Below are 20,288 nucleotides of genomic sequence, written 5' to 3'. Positions count from 1 at the left end.
GGCGGCGTGGCGGGATCATCCACCAGTGCACCACACAGCGCCCCAGTCGGCGCCGTCTCGGCGCCGCCGGGCGCGCTAACACCTGGCACCGCGTCACACCAAGCAGAGAGAGCACAGAGAGCACGCAGAGAGCACGCGCGGCAGAGAGCACGCGCGCACCTGCGTGTCCGATCACTGGGTGAGTGGTAAGATTTGGTCGCGCCCGGAGCGCTCCACACAGATCGGAGCAGTCCAAGGGCGAGCAGGTGGAGACGCGAGTGTCTCATAGTTCCGGGAGGGATTTGACATGCGTTTGTCCCGTTTGGGCGGCGGCGCTGGTCCGGTCGTGGCGAGGCCGACCCCGTGGCGTCCCGCTCACAGGACGAACTCGCCACCACCGCGCCCCACGTCACCGCCACGCCCCACGTCACTGTCGCACCCCACGTCACCGCCGCGCCCCACGTCACCGCCACGCCCCACGTCACTGTCGCACCCCACGTCACCGCCGTGCCCCACGTCACCGCCGCGCCGCTGGCCCACGAGACCCGCCGGCGCCCGGTCGGCCGGCTCAGAACGGCGGCAGCGCCCACAGCGTGCAGGTCTTGTCGGCGCCGGCTGACAGGAAGCTGAACTCGTACGGGTGCCAGCGGCCGGTGATGACCTTGTCCTGGTGCTGGGCCACGGCCACCGACGGCAGCGGCATCGTCAGGTCACCTGCAGATCGACAGGTCGGCGGCGTCAGCAGCCGGGTCACGGACACTGGCGCGAGATGGTGAACACGGCGCCTATCTTAAGAAGGCGGGACTAGTGCAACAGACTCCAAACTGTGTCGTCTATAAGCCTTTGTGTGCAACGCTGTTGTATTGGATTGCGGTTCAGCTTTGGTATACAATAGCGGTTGAGAATTTAGCCGTTTTGGATCATTCTGAGGGCAGTAGTTTAGAGTGCTCCACATGAACACAACCTGCGAAAATGTGTCTCACTCGCGAAAAATGATTTTACCATGTGCACTGCTTTCGAGACCCGAGCCACAGCCAGCGACGCCAATCACACCAGGCGCCACACAGGCTGAACCGCACGCTTCGCCTGAACACCGCTCAGCTCGACGGCCGCGCCCGGGTCACGTGACCTCGCAGCGGACGCCCCCTCCCCCTCTCCGCGGCCGCCGGCTCACCTTGCAGGTCGGAGAGCACCAGCCGGTTGTCGTGGCCGCCGGTGAGCAGATAGAAGGCGTGCGGCGAGAAGCGCACGCTGCGCACGGCGCCGTCGTGCGGCCGGAAGGTCTGGATGGTGCGCTCGCCGCGCAGGTCGAACAGGCCGCAGGACGAGTCCTCGTGGCCTGAGACGAGCATGCGGCCGGACGGGTCGACGGCGACCGCGGCGACGGCCGAGCCGCGGCTGGCCGCGTGCACGCTGGGCGGCTGCAGCCGGCTCACGCAGCCGCGCGAGCGCAGGTCCCAGACGCGCACCGTCCGGTCCTGGCTGCCCGAGACGAACATGGCGCCGCCCCAGGTGCTCAGCCCCAGCACAGGCCCTGCGGGAGACGAGCGGCGCTGGAGGCGGGCGCGACTGAGGGAATGGCGGCAAGCGATAGCTGCAGCGAGCTGTCGGAATGGTGCTTCGTATGCTGGGTTGGCGTTGGGACCTTGGATTGTGCGTGTTGACTTTCAGTCGGTGGTCAAGTGGCGCTTCATCGGTCTTCTTTTTGTGGTGAATGTTCAAAATTTAAGATGCAGTAGCTGAACCGGTTAGAGACATTTATCTTAGCAAGCATCACCCAGCAACATCAGCATAACGTTCAGCATCGTCAATCATATGAAGGGTATCAGGGTATAGGTTGCAAGGAATGTGTGACGCGTGTACGTACAACCGAATGTGCCGTCTTTTTTGCCAGCGCCACGCCTTCAGCCAGGACCAGACTTGAAGGAGTTATGATGCTTGACACAACATTTGCTTTGCACAGGCCTCAAGCCCTCAAGGCGGGGCTCGGTGACAACCCTGGGAGCAGCCATGGCTTGTTTCCCGAGGGCGGGGTTCAGCGAGTCCTGTTTTGCTTCCTTGATAAGCCCAGCCCCGGCTGATTCGGGCGCGTTCGTGCGGCCAACTATTCAGCCGGTCGAAAGGTTATGGGTAGCTACTGACCAGTGTGGCCGGAGAGCGCCTGGAACGGCGTGCCGGTGGCACAGTCGGTCACGTAGATCTGGCAGTCGCCGGCGCCGCCACTGACCAGCAGGCTGGACTTGTTGGACATGTCCTCGATGAAGCAGACGTCCCGCACCGTGCCGTTGTGCATGGTCAGCTCCAGGGCTGGATCTGACGTCACAAAACCACAGTGTCAGCTCGCCGGCTGCTGCCGTATTCGTGGCACACCACAGCCGCCACACCAGTAGAATGCACAACGTCGAGCCGCCGTATGTGGTCGAAGCATCCGAATGTGCGTTTGATAGATGGCCACAGTTGCGGGCTTCTAAAAATGGTGTACAGAGAGCCAAGATCATTGGGTCCTCAACAGGCGACCGAGTGGCCGGCTGGGTACCCTTCGTTCTGGTGGAGGTCGATTTGACCCCACTGAGATCTTGAGAACTAAGAGAGTTAGAGACACCAAATTCACAGGGTGTGTTGACCTGTACATGAACTCTCTTACGTCAAAGTTTGAGGTCCCTAGATTATGACCTTCGGGTCAAATAAGGTCAAATTCCAGATCGGTCTCCAAAAGCCCCTAAAACCCAGGCGACTGTTCTAAACAAAATGTCACACGTTCAGTTAAGGTCAGTAACCTTGTTTGACCTTTTAAAGGTCATGGTGACCAAAATGATATAAGACTGCTTTGAGCTTTGCATGTCCATAAGCGGCAAATATTACGCTAGGAAATATGTTCCTAAACCAAAGTGTTTATCTGGGTCATTTTAAGTCAGTGAACTATTCTGACCTATAATGGTCCATGGAACGTTATAATGCGGTTCCTGCTACCAATATATTCGAAATGAATACCAGAAATCAGCCCACACAGCGAGCTCGAAAGCAATAAAACAGGTTGGCTTTGACCTTGGTCTGACCTCGAAACCTGACCCTATGTCGATGTTATTTGCTTATTCAATTATTGTGTTGTCTACGGAAGTATCTTAGAAATGTATGGCTTCGTCTAATGTGCCGTTGTTTGATCGGATTGAACGATTCCCTAGAAATTGCCTTCGCTGAAACCATAACCTGACTGACCTTCCATACGTCAGCAACCTTACAAGGTACATGTTAATTTTTGATGCCAGACGATCCGCTATTCAACTGTCTACAGCTATGCAAAGTTTGGCACGGCTACTCCGCGCTGTTCGGAAACTAGTCTTGGAAAACTTTCAGGGGTGGGAGTCAATTTGACCCCAACCCGAGCCCGTGTTAAAGCCTGCGAGCCCGGAGTTTTACGCACCCGTTTAAATATCTACAACGTTTTTGAACATATGTGAATACTGTGATTATAGTTTGCCCTGTGTTTTTAGTTTAGCGGGATGTTGTCCGCGAAGGGCTCTGTAATCTCTGAACAGTTCTCTTGATAGATCGTGACAGGCCAGGCAAGGCATGTTTTTAGGCGCCTTCGCCCACCCCTGGGCTCTGTCTTAGAAAATGACACAGACATCGAATGAGTGTTTACCGAACGTATTGCAACTAATAACAGTTTTTGTTTATCACATTTTTTGTCGTGGATGCACGAGTCGCGCTGTGGATGCTCATTTCACTGTGTGAGTGAAAAGGCACCTGCAAAAAGGTAGGAAATCAAGCCCCGCTTATATGACAGATCATAAACGATCGGTTTGGTATTGGCCAATGAGGTCAGGCTGCCCCTAGGCGGCTATGCTACGATGTTGCACGTCACGAGTCAAAATTCCTCCAGTAATTCATCTGTTAACGGACGGAAGACCTGTCCTTTGAATTCGAATTCGGTAGCTTGAATTCCAATTCTAAGGACAGGGCTCGATCCCGAAACTGTAACTGCAAAACATAACGGCGAATGCAGAGCTCTTCCGTCTTAGTGAACGCCTCTATTTTCAGTCAACATTTGAGCAGTGACGGTGCCCACTGCTTTCACGGGTCGCAACGTCGTATCGTGCTGTTACAGACATGGCGAAATGCGTCACGCTTGGCACGTAAAAGTGTAGACATCGGCATGGGAGAACTCAAGACGCGGTGGTGATGACAGATGTGGTGTTCTTACGTACAACAGCGTGACGCGTCGTTGCAGAGACTGTACACCAATGTCACGTCCGTGTAATTTGGCCGAGAGTTTTGTGTCGGGCTGGCGTGGCGTTGAAGCGTGACAAACGGGGAATGCGCACAGAATGACGCCGCAAAACGGCAACAATGCCGCGGCATGGTTGACCTGCTTGTGTAATGCTAATATCCGGCGAGTAAAGGGAGGGGTGGTCGTGCTGCAATGCAGCGGTGCTTTGTGTGGCGGCCGGGTAAGTGCCCCGTCAGTCTCTGCAGAGTCCGGCGACAGCGCACGTTCCTATTATATCTCCTCATGCGGAGATGTCGAGCAGTCATGGAGGTTCGCCTTGTGTTCCGTATGTCTCGCAATGCTCCACAGTTTGTACGAGTGCATCTGGAATTATAAATTTCACTCGTGCACAAAGAGTTTACATGCAGTTAACTTTGTTCCTAAAAGTAACGTCCGTTTTAACCACGTTTATGGTCATTTGAGTGGCAATATATCAGATTGTTCCAGTATAAATAAGAATATCAAGCCAGTATAACCCGACAGGAACGCCGGGGGCCTACAGAGAGGCAGCAGAGTCGTTAAAAAGTCGGTTGACTAGTTTGGACAATTCAGCACAGTCTAGTGTTTCGATTACAAATCACAGTTGCATGTTTACGCCGATATTTACCCTTACATACGCTCGGGTAATGCAACTTCAGTCAGCGACCGTGCAGCTTAGCGTGAGATCAAGGTAACAGAAACGCTGCGTGGGATTCGATGAAACCTTGCGTGAAATTGCGTGCCTGTAACGTGCAGAAGTGATAGGCGTACCCTCCGCACGAACGCCGCAATGACTGTGATTCCGCGCACTATACCTTCCACGGAGCATGAGTCGGCATCGAAGCGCATCAGCTTGATGGTTTTGTCGTTGCTGCCGGTGGCAATCAGGTCGCCCACCGGGCTCCAGGCCATGCAGTAGATGGAGCCCTTGTGGTGCTTGGTCCGCTTCAGGAGTACCGTTGGCTGGTACGTCACCTGGTCATCTCTGCAAGCGGCCCGTGAAAAAGTGAGCTGAAGAAGACTGCACGCTGGGTTGGTCCGGAGAGAGGCTCATCAGGAGGTCATGACATGTGCTGGATGGTCAGAGAAACCTATAGCCGGCTTCATGGTAAGTTAGGAAAACCGGAACCGATGCATGCTGTTATTTATACAATAAGCAGGACTTTGGTGAGTGGGAAGACTGCATGGAAATTCTGGAACAAATCAAGCGACCTAGAAATACATCAACATCCCCTTTGAATTGCCTTAGAACCGTTTACAGAGGTTGGGATGTCACTTAAAATGAATGCATATCTATGGAACACACTTGCATGTACGTATATCCCACGTGCCGCCTCACCTGAGGTCCACCAGCTTTGGGTAAGCGCAGATGCGGAGCGTTTTGGAGTTGGATCCCACGGCATATAGCTTGCCGAACGGGTGGAACTCAGCGCAGCGTACGGCCTGCACGTCCTCCAGTGACGTCACAGGTACGAACCGCGGCCTCTCCACTGAGCTGCTCCTCGCGGGCTGCGGCAGGCGTGCCTGGGTCAGATACGCGGCCGACGCCGACGGAGAACGCCGCCGCGCTGCGCCACGTTCAGCCGGCGTCAAAGACAGCAGCAGCGACGCGGTCATGCTGCATGCAGCCGAAAACCGCCAGACTGACGAATTGCAAGCAACGAATGGTCCACAGAACGCCATTCTGTTATGCCCGGAGGGCACTTCCACGTGCACATCGTGACTTAATATCATGTGGTGTGTATACATATATATATATATATATATATATATATATATATATATATATATATATATATGTATTCACAATATTGCTCCCTACAATAGCGGCTGCATCATCAGGAAAAAGAACACACGAGCTCAGTACAAACCATCATGGCTTACAACACGCACTGACAAACCTACATGGGGCATGAGCCTATGTGGGGCATCCCACATCATTTCGGAACTCGCACAGGCACACTCAGCAGCATTTAGGTAAATCTATCCGGACGGGAAAACTCCTTGTAAACCTCACCCCTCCCCCATATAAGAACATTTATTTGCATGTGACACCTCAGTTTTGGCTTCTAAGTTTGGTATCTTGGGCAGGACATATTCCTCGCTTGACTTGAAAATCCTAGAGCCCTTATACATTACCAAGAAACGTCCGCCGCTACATTACATGGCCATCATATCCATTAGAAATTGTGTAAGATGATATGTGTCTGTGGAATTAGGGGTTGGTCGTGTGTCATTGCACGTGCATCTGTGGTATTTTCAACTCAATATAATAATGCAGCAAATGACGCGTGTCCTACATCATAATGGTTTACACCGAACGTGCGTTCTTTTGCCTGATGATGCGGCCGTTGCTCTGTGAAACGGGTCGAGAGTAATATAATATTCATGAGTTGATTAACGTTTGTTGATGTTAGTCACTTCTTAGTGAGAAAGCTATATATATATATATATATATATATATATATATATATATATATGCATATATAATATATATAATATATACATAAATATATTCATCCTAGAGTCATCATATTCGCACTATCTCGCAGTGATCAAAACCGGTGGGACGGATTTTCAACCAGTAGACTTTCAAACGCTCGAACACGAACACTAACTTTCGAGAATAGAGCGGAAAGGGTGTTTGCTCATTAAACTGCAGGTCAGTATTCAGATTGACCTGTAATTTAATGAGCAAACAAAGCCCGTTCATGTTTAACAATTTATTTCCTCATGTACTGGTCCGTACATAAGGCAATGGCAGCCAACGAAAGTAAGCGCGTTCAGCAAGTTACTGTTGTTAGTCGCGAGCTAGTTCAACAGGCTCACGAGAGGGGGAGCTTATGCTCCACCGGCGCTCCTCATGGTGTGTTAGGCACGCTGCTCAGCTAATGTCTCGGCGCGTTTCGCTGCGAAATTGCCCCGGCCGCGCTCAGGAGAGATGACCTCCTGTAACCTGGATTAGGCGGGACTGGTGAAAACGTGCTTCACGCCAATATGTGGAGTCCTCCTTTCGCTGGCGGTGCGGCGCGAGCGGCTTGGTCACTGCACGGAACACGCAGTATGGATTGGTGTTACCCTCGAGCGAATAAAAACACCTTAAGATTGACTGCGTACAGAAGTTACCTTTTTAGCCGCAGAAGGAGGCGTTGGAAGAAAATGCTGGCATAAACGGCACCATTACGCCAATTATCGTCGTGACCAGAGATTTCTGTCTACTTCTGCATTCACGATACATCTAATAGGCCCTCAACTACAGATCTGATGGGGGTGGCCCCAACGGGGAATATTTGGGCGGCCCCTAACAGCGGACATATGGGCGGCCCTAACGGCGGACATTTGGGAGAAGTTTGCAAACGCGCCTTTACAGCCAGATGCCTGAATGTATTGAAGTACCGCGTGTTTTACCACTTCAGTGCAGATAGCGCTCAATTAGATGTGGATACTGACTCCAGCTTACGTGCGAGCACTCTGTCCAGCCGCCGTGTCGAGGCGGGCGGCACAGGTGCCAGCCGGGCCGCCAGGCGCAGAGCGGTAGGGGCGCCGAGGCAGAGTGCGGCCACAGCTGCGCGGGCGTTGCCGAGTCCAGCCGCTCGGTGGGCACGACCGCCAGCTCCCAGCGGCCCGGCCAGGCGCCCTCAAGCAGCGGCGGCGGCCAGAGCCGGCCGCTGCAGCCGCCGGCCAGCTGCCGGCGGCGGTGCTCGTGGCGCGCGATCTTCAACAGCGCCAAGTGGCGGCGACTGTCGGCCAAGCCCTGGGGCATGGCGCCGCTGCTGGCGCTCGCTGGTGGCTGCTGATGACTGATGCCTAGTGTCTCTACCGAGCTGATCCCGCTCACTCCACTGCGCCAGAATTTCCTTCCGCTTCTTTCTGCTGTCTTCCCTCACGCCTCCTCTGCAGCTCCTGCGACAACTGCTTCCGCCCACAGCGACCAGTATTGCTTGTCGCCTGTGCCTCCAGCCATCTCGCACTCTTTCTCCCGCACTGCCACTCGTCCACGCGACTGCTGCCCACTAAGCTCCTGCCCAGTCGCGCTTCCATGCGCCACCTCCACGCTCCCCGCGCCGCAGACCCTCTGATCAGCGACGGCGGTATGGAGAACCAGCCGCGTGCGTGGACGGCACGCCGCGGCCGCCGCCGGGCTAGTGAGGCGCCGCAGCCGGGAGCCCTCCGTGGGCGGGCTCCGTGCCGTGACCCGTAAACGGGGCCGGCCGAGACCGGGCCGCCACGGTGGCCGCCGGCGTCGGCACGCCGGCGGCGGTCCGGTCCCGGACCAGTGGACCGTCCGGTCCCGACCGCCCGGCGCTGGTCCAGTGCGTGGCCCAGCCGCTCCGACTCCGGACGACTGCTTCAGGGGAGTGAGACATGGGGTAGAAGTGTGCTTCGCACGCCGGAGGCACGTGGTTTTGAAGGCACAAAGTTCGTAGCAATAGTCTGTTTTCTCGCGAGTATAGTTGCCCACGGGTCTGTATTACATTGAGCAACACTTTATCTAGGAATTGGCCCACATTCAAGATAAAATACAAAGAGCGTGCGGCACAAGCGAATGTTGAAGCGATGCTGCTAAAAATGAACAAAGCGCTTATGCTGTTACGTATCTACAACAGAAAAACGACCTTACCTACTGCCAAAGATATGAGGTAAATGGTTATTGCCGTGAATGAAACAAAGTCAAAGTTAGATTCATCGTGTTATGTGATGAGACCACTGCTTTTCGGACTCAGGATTGGGACATAGAGACTTGATTTCGCAATGCAGATTGTGCGAAACCCTACAGCGCATCAAAGTGGGCCTTTCAGTATGACAGAGCTGTTTGTCATCGACACATCAGTAAATTGTTTTTTCTTAAAAATGTTCCGAGGAGTTATCACAAACAGGCCATCATTCGAAGCTGATTGGTCGTTTCATCACTACCCCGGGAACGAAAATAACATTTCCATCAGCGCTTATCACTAAATCGCGGCCGCCTGTTTGAGACGTAAGCCAGCCTGTGCGTGCTGAGGCCCAGTCTCGGCTCGAGTGAGACGCGAGCCAGCCTGTGCGTGCTGAGGCCCAGTCTCGGCTCGAGTGAGATGCGAGCCAGCCTATGCGTGCTGAGGCCCAGTCTCGGCTCGAGTGAGACGCGAGCCGACCTGTGAGTGCTGAGGCCCAGTCTCGGCTCGAGTGAGACGCGAGCCAGCCTGTGCGTGCTGAGGCCCAGTCTCGGCTCGAGTGAGGCGCGAGCCAGCCTGTGCGTGCTGAGGCCCAGTCTCGGCTCGAGTGAGACGCGAGCCAGCCTGTGCGTGCTGAGGCCCAGTTTCGGGTCGAGTGAGACGCGAGCGATCCTGTGCGTGCTGAGGCCCAGTCTAGGCTCGAGTGAGACGCGAGCCAGCCTGCGCGCGCTGAGGCCCAGTCTCGGCTCGAGTGAGACGTGTGCCAGCCTGTGCGTGCTGAGGCCCAGTCTCGGCTCGAGTGAGATGCGAGACAGCCTGTGCGTGCTGAGGCCCAGTCTAGGCTCGAGTGAGACGCGAGCCAGCCTGCGCGCGCTGAGGCCCAGTCTCGGCTCGAGTGAGACGTGAGCCAGCCTGTGCGTGCTGAGGCCCAGTCTCGGCTCGAGTGAGATGCGAGACAGCCTGTGCGTGCTGAGGCCCAGTCTCGGCTCGAGTGAGATGCGAGCCAGCCTGCGCGTGCTGAGGCCCAGTCTCGGCTCGAGTGAGACGTGTGCCAGCCTGTGCGTGCTGAGGCCCAGTCTCGGCTCGAGTGTCGCCGTGTGGGAGGGCATCGGACGAAGAGTTAGTGAGCGCACCTATGGCTGTCCGGCACGCCCTTGTTTACCGCAGCAGCTCCAATGTGTGACCGGCGTTGCAACAGAACGTGCAACGTGAGGTAATGATCGGTGACGTCACGCGCCCTGAGGCACGGGTGCTGTGGCGACACGGGACGTTAATTGCAGCTCGACCACTCAAGGCTGCCCCTGGTTGCGAAATCGGCGACGGGAGGCGACCCCCTATGTTGCACATGAAGCGCATGTAACAGTCCGACATTATGGAAAACGGACAATTGCAAGTTGTTTTTATCAGGCAAGTTTATGGATATCGACAAATTGATCCGATCTGTTCCGGGATTTCATGTGCAGAGCTGTAAAACCGATCCCCTATACGGCGCGCCCAGTGTGTACAACATACGCAAAAGGTGTTGCTAGAAGGGTAAGTGCAGGGAAGCTAACTCAATAAGCAGTGCTTAACGGAAAGAAAATTACGAGAACTAGGAGCCGCAATTACCTGCAGACATGAATTCAAAAATATTTAAGCTCCCGTCTTGACATACGTAATGTATCTTCTTTGGACTACTGGTTGAAACCGTGCATGAAAGTAATCGTGCGTGTCCCTCATACCAAACCAGAAAACACCATTGATTTTCATATGGTCTTGCAATTCGGAGTAAAGTGTGAAAATACCAGATGTGATGAAATAAGCTCACTTATAACGATTAGTATACTTTTAAGTGGAGAAGACTGCTCTAGACAACACAGTTCCTCTGGTTAGTCAATATGCTCCTCAAAACGTCACTGATTACGTCATCGTAGCTTACACCACATTGATCGAGGGCCAATTGACGGCCGCTATTCCTGGAAATCGTGCTCACGAACGCCAGGTATGAACGACCCGACAAATATATTTTTATTGGCCTTGATGGCTGCATGGCTAACGAAATGGCCCAACATGAATAACGTCATTATGGCGTCACGGATGCCTGGGTGACCTTGACATGGTCTCCCAGAATTAGTCTGCACATAGGGCTGTATACTGCACCGAATCGTCTTCAAGATGGCTGTTTCAGTTCAAAACCCCATACAAATGTGGAACACTCGCTTTAAGTAATGAATGACCCTTCTTCCTCTGTGAAAATGCTCTCCAAAAAGATGTTTCAGATTCCTTTTCTCCACTCTATCACTCTAAAGTGCACCTATACAGTATTGACCGTCTTTGGAAGGTCAGATCATCCAAGGACAAGTTAGGTCCAAAAAGATTTGTGACCAGATCTAACGAGTCACAAGACTTAACCTTTGTGACGTATATCTTACAGATTGGAAGACCTTCCTAATGCTGTTTTCCCCGTTGGCATGGTTACTTCTGGATATAGCCCGACGCGTCCATCTAGCAAGATTTGTCATGCATTTGATGGCATGACATGACATAAAACAGCTCACGCCCGTTAATTTCTACCATTGCTCTTCAGATGAATTTTACAAGAAACTTCAACGTCGTTTGTTGCATAGTTGTTGCAATTAGCATCATCGCGATATGCAATTCGTTTTTGAAATAACGGACCCCTCCTGTAAACAACAGGAGTCCTATCTGAAACCTTTGGCGTCATTTGACTTGTCAAAGACCACATTCACCATTGTTTAGTCATATCTACCTGATACCGTTTGACAAGAGATTTCTAATTCTATTTTCTGCAGCTCTGGCTCTAGCTTGCTTAGTTTCCGGTGTCTGGGGCGGGGAGCGGATCTGAGTCCTCCCCCGTAGGCTGCAGGTAAAAAACCTGTATGGCGATGGTTAATAGTCACAATAATTTACTCCCCGTAATGGACTGGGAAAAATTTGGCACCACGCGAGCTGTCTAACAGCCTCCATTTATAAATTAGCCTCTTAATGCCCAGGCGACAGCGAGTGATGACAGCAGGCCTGCACAGTCATGCGGCCCCGCCCACAACCCGCCTGCAGATCGCTTCGGCTCCCGCTGTTAGGCGCCGGACGCGTCAGCGCATCCAGACCTCCACAGGATGCCGTCAGCGTATTTGGTAAGGCATTGCACCTGGTAAAGTGCTGATTCTGCACGGCACCGGCAGGCACTTCGCCTGCCGGTGCCCGACACGATCATGAAATTCTTTACATTCAGCGTGGTGTCGTTTCGGCCTGACAAGCTAAAAGCTTAAAAGTGCGCCACGAACGCTCCCAATCCATGTCATTGGCGAAGATAATCGTATCTGACAGCATCAGGCAGTCCTTAATGGGTAAAAACCTGACGATCTCAAGAATCGTACACTTCGTGAGGTGCTTGACACACTGAAGATCTAGAGTTCCGCGATGGGGCGGCGCATGCCTTCACTTTTATCCCGCATAGTGGAAAAAGCGGCAACTATCCCACTTGGCAGGTCGGGTTCCCAACCGGCGCGACAATGCCGAACTCATCTCGGAACATTCACGCACCCGTTACATCGATAAATCAGTCCGCCTTATGGAAGTTAATCAAATTGGTATCGGCCGCACCACCGAGGCCTTGCTCTGGGACCACCCAGCACGAAATTGCGGAACAAATGACGGTCAGGATGACAAACTATGAAGATGATTATCATAATCAATGCCGATTTAATCGGAAAATAATCAATTTCTTTTTTTTCTCTGACGGTGATACATCACATTCCACCCAACCACCCGCCTCCACGACTGCATTTCGCGATGTTCTCGTGATATGGCTGGGATGGGAGTCTGGCTTCGCGCTCTCGCTGCACCTGCAGAAATCTTAACGAAAAAAAACAGCTGCACATGGAGCTGGACGGTTTCTGAACGCATCGCACGGTTTCAGCAGGGTGGTGCACGGCTGGCGTTGCCGCTGGACCTGGCGTCAGCCCGACCGTGCACGGCTGGACCGTCTGGCTGCACGGCTGGACCGTCTGGCTGCACCAGCCCTGCTCTGGCTGCTCTAGCCCTGCTCTGGCTGCACCAGCCCTGCTCTGGCTGCTCTGGCCCTGCTCTGGCTGCACTAGCCCTGCTCTGGTCGCGCCAGCCCTGCTCTGGTTGCAACAGCCCTGCCCTGGCTGCACCAGCTCTGCTCTGGTTGCATCAGCCCTGCTCTGGTTGCACCAGCCCTGCCCTGGCTGCACCAGCTCTGCTCTGGTTGCATCAGCCCTGCTCTGGTTGCACCAGCCCTGCTCTGGCTGTTCTAACCTTGCTCTGGCTGCACCAGCCCTGCTCTGGCTGCCCTAGCCCTGCCCTGGTTGCACCAGCTCTGCTCTGGCTGTTCCAGCAGCGATGTAAAGTAATGTGATATGGTATATATCTGATCACCAGGAAAGGCTGAGGGCGATTGACAAGCGATCTTGGTACAAAGCGGAGGAAAACAATTTAGTCGGTGCATACTTCTGTACTCCGTGGATGAAGTACGCTTGCCTACATTGTATAAGTTACCCGAGTTCTTATGCGGAGCATAATCGACCTATAGGACACCAGGGGATGTTATTACCGGGAGGTGAAGCTATCAAGCAGGCACCGGTTGTGCTGAGGAAATTCGGCGTCGCAAACTTGTTATCGTGGTAACGAATTAAGGAGGTAAAACAAAAATAGCTTTTGACAATAAGGGCGCAATCCTACATAGCTTTTCGAAAGATGGTAGAAGGATTATAAGCAGCCTAGAAAACCTTGGCAAGAAGCAAACAAATGCCCGATTTGCTGTCATCTTCATCGAGGCATGCGTTAGAGAACACCTGCTGCTGACATGCACAAATATATGCACATAATAAATGAATAGAGGCACACACACACACACACACAACAACACACACACACACACACACACACACACACACACACACACACACACACACACACACACACACACACACACACACACACACACACACACATATATATATATATATATATATATATATATATATATATATATATATATATATATATATATATATATACGCGCGTGCGTGTGTGTGTGTGTGTATGTGTGTGTGTGTGTGTGTGTGTGTGTGTGTGTGTGTGTGTGTGTGTGTGTGTGTGTGTGTGTGTGTGCGCGTGCGTGCGTGCGTGCGTGCGTGCGTGCGTGCGTGCGTGCGTGCGTGCGTGCGTGCCCGCGCGCTAGTGTGTGTATGTTTTTATCAAAAATGGCAGCAAATATGACATCTTGACTTTTTTGGATACCTTTTCTCCTTTCCGAGTTATTCGCTGCCCATCACCGAAAGACTATCTAGAAGGTTAATCGCAATCTAAGACCAAGAAACTGTCTCCCAGCAAATCCCAACGGAGACATTCAGCTCACAATGCACTGCAAAAGTCTCCGAATATGCAAACTAGTGATAAACAAGAACCTGCCCAGAAAGATTCACCCCTCAAAATCACTGTTGTCTGAAGTTTCAGTGCCCTGTCGGTGATTGCGCGCGCACTCACCAAACGTATGCGTCAGCCAAGCTACGACAACACTATTAAGACTAAATTGTAAATTAATGGGATCTAAATGGCCCTAAATTGGTGGAAAATACCACCGTACTGGCCGAGCGCACACAAAAAGCGAGCCTGGAAGTGCTGGAAGGCTGTTGATATCTAGGATGGAGACCAAATAATCAACAGGTGGATCTGCGGGCACATTACGGTTGTGGGATGACACCTGTGCCACAAAGAAGTACACCTGTGACACTAAGAAGAAGCCTCCTGTGACACTAAGAAGTAGACATTTAGGTGAGTAAAGACCGGGACTGGGAATGTTTAGAGAGCATTCAGGTGTACCTAAGATTACGAAGCACCAGCTATGGCCGTGCATGATATGCATTTAATAAAACTGAATGACCCATTTTGAACAACATAAATGCAGAAGCCAGTTAAATCCGACGAGACTAGGGATGTCCTGGATATTGTTACTATGTTTGCTACGTATACTGGATATTGTACTTATGTCATATGATGATGCCGGTTGGGCCAGTAGAACGTTACAAACACAGCCTAAGCATCTTCCTCAACAGCCTTTAGTCGATGATGGAAAATAATAAATTCAAAGAATAGCACCGCCATCCACTAACCTATGTCATAAGCTGTCCACGGAGGAAGTCAACGTCAGATATGCTCTCGTTTTTTATGGGACACACATCGAGAAAAACCTTCTCCCCAACTTAACTAATATATATATATATATATATATATATATATATATATATATATATATCATCCATGCATGGCTATAATACACGTCCCTGTTTACCGAAACATTTTTGCATGAGGGTATCAAATTGATGCGAAATTTAGTACGATAGCATCTTTGTGCCAAACATTTATAGCGCTAAGTGATTTTCCTTTTTCAGAACTTTTCTTGTTACTGATTTGTACCCAAAGCTGTTAAACCCGTCCGTGCATAGCGTCATAGCCCACTGCTCAATCGTTATATCAAAGTCAAATAGGTACTACTAGATATGCATTGTACCACAAAGTTTGCACGTAGTCCATGTTTTCTCACGAAACTTCATGAATGCGAGGCGTTCGCCGCGTCTCATCTCATTTCATCTGCACGCTTGTGGCAATGTACACATTGGTACTGGAGTGCTCCATCTTTTTGAACGTCCATGCGTGTTGTGTGTGCTTATCTTGCATATGTGTGTTGTTATGACGTGCAGCTCGTCTTGAATGGAGTGTCATACGTTGACGCAGCAGTGAATGGGGCAGGACAAGGATGGAACAATCCTTGTAGGACTTTTGCGATGCGCAATTAAGGCTCGAAGCGCGCATATTATTAACGTTCTTCATATTCATTTGAGCTTACGTCACCGCACGACCTGTCTATCAACCGACAGATGTCAAACCGACGTCGTTATAATGTCTCGCCGCGTCCCATTTTGTCGCCCCCACGTCACATACACCGTCACTACCTGTCAGGCAGAGCTTCACAGCGAGCGGATGGCGAAGTGACCAAAGTCTCACGAGAAGCCGTGTCGGCGCCTGTACCTTGAACGGGGCGCGCCGGTGTTGCGGCGGCTCGAGCGGGAGGGCGGCGGTGTCCCGGTGCAGCCTGAGCGGCAGCGTCACCAGGCTGGAGTCGTCGCTGGAGCCGGCGGACGCGGAGGTGCCGGCGCTCAGGCCGCCGCCGCACCGGCGGCAGCTCGGCTGGCTGCTGCTGGAGCTGCCGGCGGCGCCGCGGCGGACCGCGGACGCGTGCCCGGGCCGGCGCCGGCTCGACGGCGAACGGCGGCAGGCGCTTGGGCGCGCCGCGCCGAGCGCCCATCGCCGCGCTGCGACGTCGGGCTCAGGCGGAGGAGCGGCTGGGGAGGTCCCCGCGCAACAACGCCGGTTGCCGGGGGCTGACACTGGCTTGGACGGCCCACAATGATTTCCAGTAATTGGGTAGATGTCAGTCTGCTGGATGATACCAGCGGACCACAGTCAACACATAAGAACCGCAAGGCCTACTTCCTCGTCCACCTCAGCTGACTCCGCGGGGCGCACGCGTCCAGCTCTCCGGGCCACGCGTCACGCTCAGATGAGAGACCGTGGGCTTGGGCGGTGCAAGCCGGCTCTGGGCCACCCGCACACCACGTCACCGCGGCCCGTTCAGAAACTAGCTAGACAGCCCGACTGCATCCACCCTTCCGCTTGCTCGCCTGCGGCGATGACATCGGTCCACCTGTCATGCGTCGTCTCTCCACCTCACCGCTTCCACAATCACGTGCGTCCACCCACTAGCCAGCCGGCCTGTACGCGCCCCGTGCCCGCCCGGCACTGTCAGCACGCCGCTCCAGCACGCGGCCGGCCACGGCGCGCTCCGCCCATCGACTCGCTGTTACACACGGCTCAACAAATTCCGCGGCGGCGCCGGCTGCCGCCCGGCCGCCATATGGTGCGACGGACTCCCCGATTAACCCAAATATGACGGGTCTCTCACGTCGATGCGTCACTGCGCGCGTCGCCCGCGACGAAAGCGCGACCGCCTCGCTCTGCTTTCCGGCTGCTCCTGGTCTTCCGCGCGTCGCTGCCCCCTGTTGCACGGCGTAGCAGTGTGAGAGCTCTGGAACCATGTCAACCGACCCACGGAGCGGATGCTGCTGACGATCAGCCTGTCGGTATAAATCCGCCAATCAGGGACACAAAATCCTCAGCGACAGGGGCGATAGCTGGATCAGTAATGACCTCACGCCGGCGGCGCCGCACCCGGAGTGGCCTGGAGCGCGGCAGTACCGTTGCCTGAACCCGGGAGGGGTAGGGAACAGGCGTCATTCCCGTCGCGCAGGTGCTGACGGGGAGGGCCCGCCGGCTGACGGATCGGTGTCCTGGGGCGAGCGCAGTCGGCCACCGTCAGACGGCGCGGGTCATCTGATCGGCCTGAGGCCGAGTCAGCTGATGGCCGCAGAGCGGACCGCTAAACAGCCAGCGCGCATGTGCCATACAGCCGGTGCCATGTGCTACACATAAGGTCCGACCGCTCCCTGCGCTCGTAATCGACTCGACATGTAAATGATTTTCTTATCCCATTTCAGGAATCTGTCGACCTGTTCAGGTTCTTGATTGTACCCTGATGTAAATGTCGCGAGCCCCGATAGCAGCTGTTAATTTGTTTGTCCGCAGACATCAAAAGGCTTGGTAATTAGTTCGCAAGGAAAGGCATGATTCCAAAGCCACACGGCATTTCTGGGGTCACAGGAAAGCGATGAATAGTAGCCAGGTGAAAATTGGCTTAACCGATGATATGCGTATGTTTTGCAAGTATGATTGGTCCCAGGCTATGTCCATGCACCGAGCCACCGTATCGTTTCTGAAGGCACAGTAGGCAGGTGGGATGGGATGGCGTGGGATTCCTGAAGACTTAGGGCACTTATAGCATAAAGCTGCATACTGAAAATAATGACGTAGATCTGAAGTATTTGACGGTATTTCTGATAGCCTTGTTTTAGCTTAGATCGGACCTAAGCTACTTTATTGCTCAGTAACTTATCCAGAACACGATGGTGTACCCAATTCGTTGAAAAAGTCGTGCACAAGGCGTGCATTTTACTCTGTATTTCTAATGATTTAAGTTGCTTTGGCCTGAGAAGCTAAAACAGATCTAATTTTAGCTACTCTGACCGGCCAGTTAACCCCATGCTGTCAAGCCGTAAAGGCTTTGGACGACGTTTGGATGATGTTGCATTCCTGAGAAACAAGACTCTCCGCCGTTTTTTCGCGGCTTCGGCTCCCTTGGGGTCACATGACAACGGGCTTGTCTACCACCACTTCTTGTCAACAACGTAAAGGAGAATTACTGCCCTTCGGCGAGGTTTGAGCTTGAGCCACAGTGCGTAGCTTCATGTCTGTACTTGGGTATGTGTTTGCTTGTGCGTGCGTGCGTTGTAAAGCATGGAGCAAGAGAGAGAGGGGAGAGAGAGAGAGAGAGAGAGAGAGAGAGAGAGAGAGAGAGAGAGAGAGAGAGAGAGAGAGAGAGAGAGAGAGAGAGAGAGAGGAGAGAGAGAGAGAGAGAGAGAGAGAGAGAGAGAGAGAGAGAGAGAGAGAGAGAGAGAGAGAGAGAGAGAGAGAGAGGAGAGAGAGAGAGAGAGAGAGAGAGAGAGAGAGAGAGAGAGAGAGAGAGAGAGAGAGAGAGAGAGAGAGAGAGAGAGAGAGAGAGAGAGAGAGAGAGAGAGAGAGAGAGAGAGAGAGAGAAGAGACGAGAGAGAGAGAGAGAGAGAGAGAGAGAGAGAAGAGAGAGAGAGAGAGAGAGAGAGAGAGAGAGAGAGAGAGGAGAGAGAGAGAGAGAGAGAGAGAGAGAGAGGAGAGAGAGAGAGAGAGAGAGAGAGAGAGAGAGAGAGAGAGAAGAGAGAGAGAGAGAGAGAGAGAGAGAGAGAGAGAGAGAGAGAGAGAGAGAGAGAGAGAGAGAGAGAGAGAGAGAGAGAGTTAGGAAGAGCGAGGCAGATCTAGGAGATAAACATCAGGTGAAAGACTGTCGTGTACGGCACAAAAACTGTCCGACTGTCACCGTGACGTATCTGCCCAGCACGCGCCGGAGCTGATTAACTGCATCGGTCGGTCGGCCGAATGGGAACGCTCGTTGGCAGTAGTGAACTCGCAGCTGCGTTCTCGGCCCCACTTTCCATGCCCGATTACAAGGGGCCCGCCCAGGAGCCGAGCTCCTCCAGAAATGACGCAGATACGAACGGATGACCGGACCGGGCGGCCCCGGCCGAGCGCATTGTGGCGCGCTGAGATGCCGCGCAGCGTCCTGCCTGCTCTGCGCAGAAGACGGACCCGGCGGCCAAGTCTTCCAGAAAAGACACGTTCGTTCACTAAAAGCGGAAGCTAGTTTAACAGTAAGTGAGGACTCATCGAAACAAGGAATAGTGATGATGGTGTGTTCGGAATAGCACGCGAAGGTTTTACGCGCTGCTGGTTTAACGCTTTCTATTTTTGCGAACATCACAATTTCCTGACGTATCTATTACAGAAAGTATAGTAATAAACGAAAGTAAAATTATGTTTACGAGAAGCTATGGTGTCCAGTTACCTCACCGAGATCGATCTCTCCGGTGTGCGGAATTTTTTCCGATATTATGACACGCTTCGGGTACTGCTTATATTTAGATTCTCATGGTGTATAAAATGATCAATTTTTTTCTCAGGGTGTGTGATAAAAACGCTACAGCTCTAGGTAGCATGCAATATTTGTATTTTTAGCATTCTCCGGCGAATAAGTACTATAGCGTACGTTTGGGACATCTGGCTCAAAAATGGTAAGCTACGAATAACTTAAAATCTTAATGCTTACCACTTTTACATACCTGACGAAGGCTTGCAAGTATTATTTAATCAGTAAACTTGTGCCAGTTTAACTGCGTAGTGGAACATCGCAGTTCACCTGTTTGAAAGGCCGAAGTTAGCAAGTACCTTAAAGCTCACTTTACAAAGTGAGCGTCAAAGTATTCGTTTTAAAAAGCTTGGTACGATTTGGATCAAGTTTGTCATACCAAACAATGCTCTGATGCATGCAGTTTAGGCTGCTTTGCACAATCCTCAGTCAGCCCAGAGAAAAGCCGACCTTGAAAATGTCGCCACCTCGTTGTCCTCAACTCATCCCCGCCACCAATTAGAGTCCATAAACGCAAATCAGCGGCTGTTTACACTCTGTTGTAAGCCTGAAGATCACGCGTGGGACGAAAGGTTGCGGCGCCGTGGGTAGCACGTGGGTGTCAGATGTATTTGCGACGGCTTCTGCGTCCGCTGCGCCAACCACGCAGACATTCGGGGGGATGCAGCTAGTCGGGATTACGTCAGCGTTCTGATGATAAGGCAGAGATGTCTGGACAAGTGGGCTGACGCTTAAAGTAGCCAGAACCCTTATT

At 52.8% G+C, this 20,288-nt stretch overlaps 1 protein-coding gene across 1 annotated transcript in view; it reads right to left on the bottom strand.

The window, feature by feature from the left end:
- Positions 1–547: 547 nt before the first annotated feature.
- Positions 548–20,288, bottom strand: part of LOC119099841 (WD repeat-containing protein 47) — a 28,495-nt gene continuing 8,754 nt past the window's right edge. The window contains exons 2-6 of the mRNA XM_037222936.1: positions 5,568–5,737; positions 5,044–5,213; positions 2,122–2,292; positions 1,154–1,513; positions 548–693 (exon numbers count right to left, since the gene is read on the bottom strand). Coding sequence (XP_037078831.1) covers positions 548–693; positions 1,154–1,513; positions 2,122–2,292; positions 5,044–5,213; positions 5,568–5,737 — 1,017 coding nt within the window. The remainder of the gene's footprint in view (positions 694–1,153; positions 1,514–2,121; positions 2,293–5,043; positions 5,214–5,567; positions 5,738–20,288) is intronic.

This window comes from Pollicipes pollicipes, unplaced genomic scaffold (genome assembly GCF_011947565.3).
Source record: "Pollicipes pollicipes isolate AB1234 unplaced genomic scaffold, Ppol_2.1 Scaffold_4881;HRSCAF=5763_pilon_pilon_pilon, whole genome shotgun sequence".
Taxonomy (NCBI): Eukaryota; Metazoa; Arthropoda; class Thecostraca; order Pollicipedomorpha; family Pollicipedidae; genus Pollicipes; species Pollicipes pollicipes.
This window is presented reverse-complemented; position numbering and strand designations above follow the sequence as displayed.